At 30.8% G+C, this 11,230-nt stretch overlaps 1 protein-coding gene across 1 annotated transcript in view; it reads left to right on the top strand.

Moving 5' to 3' along the window:
- Window positions 1–851: 851 nt before the first annotated feature.
- LOC132938018 (solute carrier family 12 member 6) overlaps window positions 852–11,230 on the top strand; it is a 279,069-nt gene continuing 268,690 nt past the window's right edge. Inside the window, exon 1 of the mRNA XM_061004668.1 lies at window positions 852–1,380. Coding sequence (XP_060860651.1) covers window positions 1,230–1,380 — 151 coding nt within the window. The 5' untranslated portion in view covers window positions 852–1,229. The remainder of the gene's footprint in view (window positions 1,381–11,230) is intronic.

The following is an 11,230-nucleotide window of genomic DNA, read 5'->3' as shown; positions in this document are numbered from 1 at the left end:
TTTATAATATATGCAAATGAAAAATGTTCTTTAAGAATTATTTTATAGTTTAAGACTTGCAGATGTTTTATATTATAATACTACAGTTTCACATTTTAAAAACTTTAGCTTTTCATTTTTGGTAAACCGTAATGACTTTATCATTGTGTCCAAACGACATTTTGAATTTTAAAATAAATATCATCTAGACTTCTACAGTATTAATATATATATGAATTGTATATTATACTCGTATCTAATCCAAGAACTGCCGATGCTGTATTGATAATAATTGATTATTATTTTGTTCACTCAGTCGGTTCACTTCGAAATCGCGGCCGATTCCCGTCATTTCCGCGTGATAATAATATTCTAATAATAATAATATTATGAGATTACTGAGCTTAGCTCGTTGTGGCTGCGGTGGTGTACCCACTACCCACCTAAATCCGTATACCTTCGTATCGGTTTTGCTCGGCAATCGAGGAGTATTAAAAATGTATAATGATATAATTATATTATTATAATAATATTATAATACCCACCGTACAAGGTAAACGTTTGTGCGTTGTGGACGAGAAGTGGCGGAGGTGGCGGTAGTTGTTAGATGGCGGTAGAGAAGCGTTTTATTATTACGCGTCGCCCTTCCCCCTCCCTACTGCGGACGACTCTTCGCCAACCCCCGCCGCCCGAAACGGCGCGATCCTCCGTCAGGATAGGCGTGCGTCGCACGGCGTCGGAAAACGCGCGCGAATCGCCTCCACCCGCCACCGCGCAACGGCCGCCGCCGCCGCCGACACCACAGCCGTAACCGCCGCGCGCGCGTTGACACAACCCGACAACCGTCGCGTCGCCGCGACAGCCGGCAGTAGCACATTGGCCGATCGGCCGTACGTCGCGTCCCTCGTCTGCTCGTCCGTCCGTTCGGTTCGTCCGTCCCGTCTCGTGCGTGTGCGGTGTTAACGTATATGTACGGACTGGTGTGCGTTTTTTGGTTGTGATTTCGTCGTCGTCGTCCGATTTGTGCGCGGGTTGTTTTTCCTCCGTGTTTAAACCGTGTTCGTGTTGTGTGTAAATAAAAACGAAAATAATAATTTTAACATATTTGCATTCGGGTCATCCCCGACATCCGAGTACAGGTACACCTCGTAATAATCTTCCACGCGTATATACCCGCACGACTGCACATATTATTGTTGTTATTATTATTAATATTATATTAGACTCACGAGCGAGTTGGGTCCGACGACATGGAACGTTTTAAAGTGATGAAAGCTTCCGGGTCGAAACACAGCCTAAACAAGTATTACGGTGCCACTGCCGAGGACCTGGAGAACACGGCCGGGTTGCTGGAGATGACGAGCGTGCTGGGCAACTCGCAAATCGACGAAAACGCTTCAGGTAGACTGTCCACTAGTAGTTACATATTATAGTAATATATTATTATACTAGATACCTATTGATTTTAGAATATAATATTATAATATGATATCGATAGTGCTTTACTGGCCGTCATGACATTAATACCGGCTATTATATAGGTTATGGTATCTTACACTTTTATAAATTATGATAATTATTGTTAGGTGGGTACCTATTTTTTTATTAGGGTTGGCCACTTTTTTGTTGCTATCCGATACATGTAACCGATACGAAACCGATTTAAGAACGTTAATTACATTAAAATTTAATAACCAACTTTTTTTGTTAAAAAAATCATAAGTGAATATTTAAAAAAAAACAAAACTTATAATATTATGACGTATTAGCATTACCTAATTATTTAGCGTTATAAATAAATAATTTTATGCATTTGTAATACGTTGTGCGACTATTTTTGTATAATATCGATTTAAATAACTGGTTTGGAAAAAAAATCAATATCATCAATACTGAATAACGATTTATGTATCGGCCCTTCCCTAATTTTTATGTCATGTACTCATGTCGTACCTTAGAATTATTTTTCACAAGTGCTTTTCGAGGGCTATAAAAGAAGAGAATGATGATATTGTGTTACACTTTATTGAACACGATAATAATAAAATGTATTATATAGGTAACATAATATATGTATCTAACTAAACATACGTCATAGTATGAACTACCCTAGCCACGCGGATGGAGGTGCCTTCGTAGAACGCGCATTGTAGATAATTATTATAACATTGTATCCGATTGCGTGCGCGTGATAAAAAGAAATTAAATTAAATTAAAAATTAAAATGATTAGTTTTTTCGAGAAGTATTCTCTTCTTTCTCACTCTTTTGCTTTCTCTCTCTCGCTCGTAGTGTCATGCGATGTTCGGATCAACAGGTTCCTAGCAGTAGTCGTCAGGTGTGATGTGGGGTTTCTGCAATCTTTGTATCAAACCACTTTGGAAGTGGTGGCTGATGTGTAACATTCACCCCAACTGCAACGTTCCAATTTGATATTCCTCGGTATCGCGTACGGCTTTAACGAGCGTTCGTGCGTAGGATGCCGAGTGTAGATTTGAACTATTTAAGGGGTTGGTGGGTGGTACCTAGAGTACAGGTACCTTTATGTAGCGAGTAGACGAAAACAAATTTGAGGAAAGATAATAATATTATCCGTTATTATTTTTATAATGGTTAAACACAATACATCTACTTTATTGTAGGTTTATCTAGATTGCTGTTTTTTTTTTTAACAAAATCAATGATTTATGGGCAAATGGATTTATAGTATCTACAAAAGTTTTGTTATTATATTGGTAATCGGTGGTCTTAGTGAATTAACGATTTTATTAACAAAACTCCCCTGCAGAATTTCAATATGAAAGCATAAAATATGAGATTATTATTATTATCTATAGGTACTTTTAGTTTGTTTAAAAAGTAATAGTTTTATATTATTCATAAAAAATATTATCATAACATTTAAACATTTTATTCCATGTTGTCAAAGATATTATGTTATAATTTATCATATATTTTATTTTGATATAATAATGATTTTATTAATTTTATTAACAAAATATGTTATAGGTACTTACTTAAATTTATATTTCAATAATAAAAGTACTTAGGCAGTGAGTTAGGCATATTCAGTACATCAGTAAATTGGTTGGATTTGTTTTTGAATTGTGCACCGTTATATTTTATTAAAGTCATATAATTGCCGCCTGGATCAGCTGCGGAAATAGCGGTTTATAGACAGATACAGTGCACAAATTAATGTGATCGGTTAAACTTAAACTACTCTCTAAAATGTAAAAATATTCTCTTCTTTTTTGTCCTTGTGAGCGGATTGCTCTGTTGTACAAGAGTACTGAGTACTTTTCACAGCTCCAAGCTCGTGGAAAGTGAATAACATTGCCGTTTTAAAATGGAATATGGTTCACGTTGTAAATTTTCATCTTGTTATTGATGATATTGTTCGGGTTGTGTTAGTCAAACATCAAATTGTTCAGTCACCAAGCAACCAGTGATAAAAATTTCACCTTTTCCCAGTCTTGAAGTTGGAGATGACTCTATATAACATCAATTAAAATTGTATTAATTACATTTTTTTTGTGGTTGTCTCACATTGTTTGAATATTTAGTATTCTTCTTTATATTTACGTGTTACATGTTTAGTAATTTGTATAACTATTCAAGTTAATATTCTTGAAAAGCCTGCTCCTTTTAGATGGGGGAGGGGTGTTGCTATTGTTTTTGAATTGTGTGCCGTTATTTATTAAGGTTTTATTATTGCCGTCTAGCTGCTAGTTGACAGTACTTAATACTTGGTGTTATCGATCAGTGGATAGCTGCGGCGATTGCGCTTGATAGATCGGTGTACATTTTATCTTGAAGGTATGATTGGTTAAACTTAAATTACTATGTAAAATATAAAAGCTTTCTCGTCTTTGTTGTCCGTCTATGTGAAAGGATCGCACTTGGATCGGACTTTTCTTTTATGCCTTTATGGTTGGTTGAAGGTGGTGGCCATTGTGTGAAACCGATTTTTTTTGTCTAAGTGTTTTGAAATTTTTGTATCCTGGGACCTACGTGAGTCCTGCTATCTTATCGTTTCTTATCGTTTAGTAACAATTGTTCCGGCAATCGTAATTTATTATTTATATTTATATTGGTATTTGTATTATTCAGTTTTGGGTTGTAATTTTGCCAGTGATAGAGATTATTTTAATACTATGTGTCTGTAGGTCTAGCATTACTATTGATTGTGGTTTCTGTTTATTTTGATTGACTAACTGCAACGGGTTGTGAAATTGTTAGTGATCACGTAAATGTTACAAATTCTATGCTGCAGCTCATAAAATTAATTTTATATACTTATATACATTTATTATTGTAATTAATTGGTCCTGAGTACCCATTCACCATATTATATGATAAATCTACCTACCTAACTGTATTGTAGTCTGAGGGATTCGAGTTTTATATAGGTACTTGAATTATTGGTGAATGGTGTTAGAAGCAAAACAAAAGTTAGAGGAAGCTAATGGCGAAGTAGCGAAATTGATTTTAGAAAAGCGCAATCGTATTTTTTCAAAAAATAATGGATGGGCAGAACTTCAAAAAGTCAATAGTATTCATAATGGCACTGCACTAAACGTAAATGTGGAACAGTATGATTCAAATGATTTAGTTTATATGAAATATGCACCGATTACATCGGTTGACGTGGAAAGGTCTTTTTCTATGTATAAAAATATATTAGCACCCAATAGAATGAGTTTCAATGAAAGTAACTTGACTAAATATATGGTTGTGAATTCCTTTTTTAATATTTAATTTTATGTGTAATTGAAATTTGCTTTTTTAGAATTAAATTAATAAATGCTTTTTTTGGCTTTTTTTGGCTACTTAAAATGCTTTTTTAAGGATTTATTTTGCTACAAAATCCGAGCCCTAATAATAACAATATAAATATAATATAAAATATCCTAGGCTGACAAACCGTCTCCGCTCAGATTCATTTTTCGTATACAATGATACTATATGATTGAATTAAAATTTAACACTATCCATTATAATCACCCACTTGTAACCTACTGTACAGCAGAGCGACACACACTTACCCGCTTTTTTTTTAGTGATATGTATTTCTAATCTTTTGGGGTAGTAAAAATAATTATTCAAATTTGAGGGTGGTATTTGGTTGCAAATTGGATCTAGTTGGAACTTGGTGGTTGGGCGTTAAAAGTAAATTGACTTGGTAATTTTCATAATAATCAGGAAAAACAAAAAAAATTAAGCAAAATATGAATTATTAAGCAAAACCAGTTATTATAATAAAATACATTTGTTTTTGTTGTACCTAATTCAAAAATGAATAACATTATTCGTATATAATGATATAATATCATTGAATTAAAATTTATCAGGGGGACGGAGTGGCCGGGTGAATTAAGCCCCCCCCCCCCGGGCATGGAAGATACCTATAATGGATACCCACTAAAAAATTTGCCAAACCCAAAACACACGTGTTTACAAACCTACAATTCCTCCTCTACAAACAAAAATCAAACAGCTAATGGCCTTATATAGTTATCGGGCTTCATGATCATTTAAAAAAAAAATTAATAAAATTTAACATATCCATTACAGTAACCCAAACGACACTTAATGTATACAGAATAATTGGTATCCATTTGCACACCTTTTATGTTTTATTTTACTTATTGTACCTATGAATTATTATAAGGGAAAATGTAATAAAATTATAATTATACAGTATATATTATATATTTTTATCACTCTTTATTACTAGATGCACAAAGGTTGTCCACTATTACTGTGGGCACTTAATGCGAAAGTACCAGCTATTAAGAGGATATCAGCGCACTATTTGTTTTCTCTCTTTGACCCACGCGCAACATAGAAAAAGCGCATTTACGCAGAATCGTTTTTTCTATGTTTTTAAGTAATCTTAGAGTAAAATCACCCAATACAAAAAAAGATGGAGAATAATATTTTTGAGGGAATGACATATCGATTTATCTAAATATTGTTTCAAAACAATTTAAACATCATTTAAATTTACAAATTTTTTTGTTTATTTTGAAAGTCGAATACAAAGTCAAATAACAATGAAGTATAAAATCGATATGTTATTCCCTCTAAAATATTATTCTCTATCTTTTTTGTAATATGTGATTTTACTCTAAGATAACTTAAAAACATAGAAAAAACGATTCTGCGGAAATGCATCTATGTTTTGCGTGGGCCAGAGAGAGAAAACAAATAGTGCGCTGACATCCTCTTAAAGTATTAATGCAAATGTCGATAAACATAAATTGTATTATTTTGTTTTCGCGTTTGATATTTATTTTGCATGAAGTAATGTATGACAAGTTAAATAAAATTTTTTGATTCATTTGTGTACCCCTATCTTAACATATGTTATTCACCTTGTCACATTTTATTAGGTACCTACACTTTTAATACGTGATCAATAAACTGATGCATCATGCATGTCTAACACTGACAACAAAAAAATATTATTAGTGACACCAGATTGTGTATAATATATTATATTCAGTGTCAGCCAAACTGAGGGTTAAGAATTACTTGTGTGTAACTTTGTAGATATCGATATTCGGACACACTGTACTTTTCAAAGTTGACAACGATAATTATTTCAACCTCATTTCTACTTAAGTTCAAATGACAACGAAAGAAACCAATAGTTTAAGTGTATAGTACTTTTTACTTTATCCATGAAACTATCTTAAGTTACTATTAAAAGTGATTGGTGACAACTTGAACTATATGTATATAATATATGACTATAGCCCGTGGACCAAATCAGTCGTCCAGTGTCAATCATTATTTGACCAACTTAAATATTCTTGCTAAAATAATTTAATAAGTTATCTAACTTGTCAAATTTGAGTATTTGACCATCAAATTATGTATTTTGTCTGTAGTAATGAGATTAGTCTTATATATAAGAAGAAAAAAAATTACTTAGATCTTGAGTAAATCGATGAATGTGTTAGTTATGTATTTTGTAATTTTTTAGACCAGAAGATGTACTCTGTCAAAGGTCCATAGTTGGAAATTATAAACATTTTTTTTCTAATTTACTTAGTATCATAAACAAAATTTACGGCAAAATAGATGTTTTTAAAAAATTGTTTAACATTTAAAAAAAGATTCGGTTTTTGGCTAAATCTAATGGTTTTTTCATTTTAATTATTGGTATACGTACATTTATAATATTTTATTTCTGAATTTTATTATAATTATATCATGATATGAATTTGCATTTTTAAACTGGTTCCAGGTATGGAAATTAATTATTATTTAATATTTTTTACCTTAAAGCTCTCTTTATATTGATGAAATTGACGTTTCAATTGTATTTGTTAAGTTTGTATGTGTGTGTGTGTGTGTGTGTGTGTGTGTGTGTGCGTGTGTGTGACATCGATGATGACGCGTTTGCTCATTTCCTATTGGCTATTCATTTTACATACCAACTTTTGTTTAAACTTGTTCTAATTGACATACTTATATAGTAATATTTGTGTTTGTTACTATGGTTATGCTTATTGCCTACTGTTAGCATTCATAACATACGACACAATTGTGTTCAATTTATTTCCAACAAACTTATTAACTAGGGTGAACTTGAAAACTTATATCAACATAAGTATATTACGTAACGTACAATATATATACCTACCTATCCACATAACATAATTGTATATTAAGATTAAAATTATTATCCTACACAATATAACTAGTAGGTACCCCCATTTTAATTTTATAATTTTTTGTAAAGTTTTTTTTCTATACATATCGATTTAAAATGTTTGTTTAGTCAAATTACTTTAAAATTTTATACAAAATTCGTCAAAAGTTGGTATTAATTCAATTAAAAATAATAAAGTTATATTGGTACGATTTATTTAAGAACATTTGAAGTTAAAATGTTGATAACATTCGTAATAATCACTTAAATTTTCAAACTATTTTATTGTAAGAAACTTACAAAATCTTCTATTTGGTATAGCTAAGGCTTGAACATTTGATACAAGATTCCTTATGAGTCGTTTATTCTAAAATTAAAAATCTAAAATGTATATAAATACAATTTTTTCTTTGTACATTCTTTAAGTTTCAAATTTTTTTATTTTTTATTCATGTGTACATTATTAAATATCTACAAATCATTAACTGTACAAGTTCCTACAGAATAATATAAAACCAAATAAAGCTATAGATATATAGACAATTCTTTTACTTCATTGGCTTTATTAATTATTTTGAAGTTTCAATGAGTTAAAGTTTTCAATTATTCTTCTGAAACCGAATAAACAACCCAATGAAATAAAACTTTTCTTTTTCTTTTTAACACTTATATTTTGTATTCCGAGAGAACCAAATAATGCATGAAATTAATTCACAACAATATATTTTCTTAAAAATATATGACTGAATACTTTAAGGTACTATTTAAACTCAAAAAGTTTCATGGAACACCTATAAATTTGTATAGATTGCATTTTTTATACGAATGTAACAACAAAAATATAATTTTTAAATAATATCAAAAATCTGATATTATAAATTTAAATATTATTGATAATATTTATCATGTTTACAAAATTTAAACTATAAAATATTCTCCAAATTATAATCCTAAACTAAAACAGCTTATACATTTATTTTATTTTATTCTTCAAGAATATAATGAGTTCTACATAATATATTAGATATAAACTAACGATATAAATTTTCAAAAACTTACTTAGTGAGAATGAAGTTTTCATTGGAAAAAGTTATGTGGAAACATAAATAGCTTCATGCATATTTTAATATCGTATTTTAGAAGTGCATAATTTGTTATAGTGCACGTAACACATGTATGTCATCGTAGATACCTATAACATTCCCCAACTATAATACTCTGGTTCAGTTATTAATTGATGATGTTAGTCAGATTCTTTTTACTCTTCGAAATAATAAGTCCGTTGGTCCCAATGGTATTCCAGGATTTTTTGTATTTGAACTCAAGTATATTGTTGCTTAGCATCTTTATATATCATGTTTTAAATTATTAAAGTACCTAATTTTTTTTCTTTTCACTCAAAATTAATACTATAATTCCAATTTTAAACTCTGAAGTCCAACAAAAATTCACGAACCATCATCACAACTGTATTTAATACATTTAAATTATTCTAAATTATATAAGGTATCTACTAAATTCAATTTAGCTTGCTCACAACCATATTCTTGTTGATGAAAACCATGTATTCGATCCTGGTTACTCTATTTCCGTCACATTAAACCTCGTTTTAACCTCTTAAATATACTATGATACTTTTTGTGAATGTCACCAAGGAAACACAATTGTTATTACAGATTTTGAAGTATTTTATCGAGGAGATAATGGATTTTTGATAAAAATGCTGTACTTCACTGTTATAGATAATCCTTATTCCCCTGATTACGGTCGTATGTTATTGATAGGTACTTTTATGTTTCTATTCTTGATTTGTCTTCTATTTTCATATTGGCCGTCACGCCTGGTGTCTTCACAAAGCGACAGCTCATCTATATTTAAATAAATTAATAACATTCCTATAAAAACCACAGGGGACTATATTCCTCGTCAAATAAGAATGCATCTGGTTTATCAGGCAATAGGCAATAGGCATCGTATTGGTTCCAACCCAAAACCTCATCGTATTTGGGCACTGTTACGAGTGGCTGTGTTGTTTATAAGCTAATCTGCAGGCGACCGTTGCGTAATGGAGATTTTGGTCATTTTTATTCTCTGACCCACCTGTAGTATAAATTGTACCTATATATTACCTATGACCTGGCTTTACTATAACATGTAACATCCACCTATAAAGCACACCGATGTATTGAACTGTAAGGCATTCAGATTATTGGGCATTACTACGATTTTATCAAGATTTTCCCCTCTCGTAATATCCATCTGATATTGCCTGTATACCAACAAAAATTTACTCTTGTGTATTCTATCCTCAAGTATGATAGGTAGTGTCCTTTGAAGTCTCTCATAGCTCATCTGCCTATGCAAATGTTATGGTCAAAAAAGACCTAAAGACAATGATTAAGTGCTAAGATTACTCCTAAGACTTAATATCTCTTATTATTCCCCAAATCTTTTACAATGTCATCTTGATTCTCTCAATTGTCATTGATCGCAGACATGTGGCTAATATTTCATTATTATCCAATATTTTATTTGGAAAGCCCGATTCTTTTATACTTCTATCCCTTTTTACTTTTAAAATACCATAACGTTCCACTCGTTTGCCTATAGTGGTATATATAATTTTCCATATTGTTTTTTATTATCCGTCTAATGTGAACTACAAACAACGGCTCGACTTGTTTCCTTAAAGTTTAATTTAAAATAAACCTATAAATTATACAAATTGATTTCTTCTTGTATAATAAATTTGTCTATTTTATAATCTCCCATTGTATTTTCGTATATCTAAGTCGGGTTATAATATGACCGATCGGTAGCTAGTCAATTAAATTGTTATATACTATTATTTGTTATTTTATTTTTCATTCATCAAACTATATTCAATGTCTTCTTGAATTCGCTCATTAGTCATTACATTCTTATTGGTGGTATTGTCTTTGACTATAGGTTTGGTGACATATTTTGCTACCTCATCGACCTCTTCTAGTAATCATTTTCTCATATTATAATTTATAATACTGTGATATTTAAAAATAAAAATATAATGTTTAGGAGGGCTGTTAAAGTTGTGGTGGAGGCTTGGTACCTAAATCCCCCCTATTTGCGGACCTATATGGTATACGTAGGTACTTAAGATCTTATGAGTTTTTTTGTGACAACACTATGTTAGAACTAATTGACATCTAGATTCTAGATTGTACGAAGAAATGAAAATCAGTAGGTACGTGTACGTTTATCACGGAGTTCGCATATCACGTTATTCGTTAATTATTAACCCTGTATTTTATGCAAGTATTTTTTAAAAATAAGATGTTTTATTTCACGATAGTTTAAAAATGCCCGAAACAATGCATTAGTGTCCACTATCCATCATATTTATCAATATATACTCGAATTAGTAAACCCGTGTATAAATTATTTTTTTTTATGTTTATGTCTACCCACTTAATTTTGAGTTTTTTATTTCCAAAATTGTAATATATTTTATGCATTTTTCAAAAATAATATAAAAACTTAGCCGCATATATATATATATATATTTAAGCATATTTTGATAATTTTTAGTTCCAATATGTCCTGACCC

Source organism: Metopolophium dirhodum, chromosome 2 (assembly GCF_019925205.1).
Source record: "Metopolophium dirhodum isolate CAU chromosome 2, ASM1992520v1, whole genome shotgun sequence".
NCBI classification, from domain to species: domain Eukaryota; kingdom Metazoa; phylum Arthropoda; class Insecta; order Hemiptera; family Aphididae; genus Metopolophium; species Metopolophium dirhodum.
Note: the sequence above shows the minus strand (reverse complement) of the source record. Positions and strands in the feature narration are given on the sequence as shown.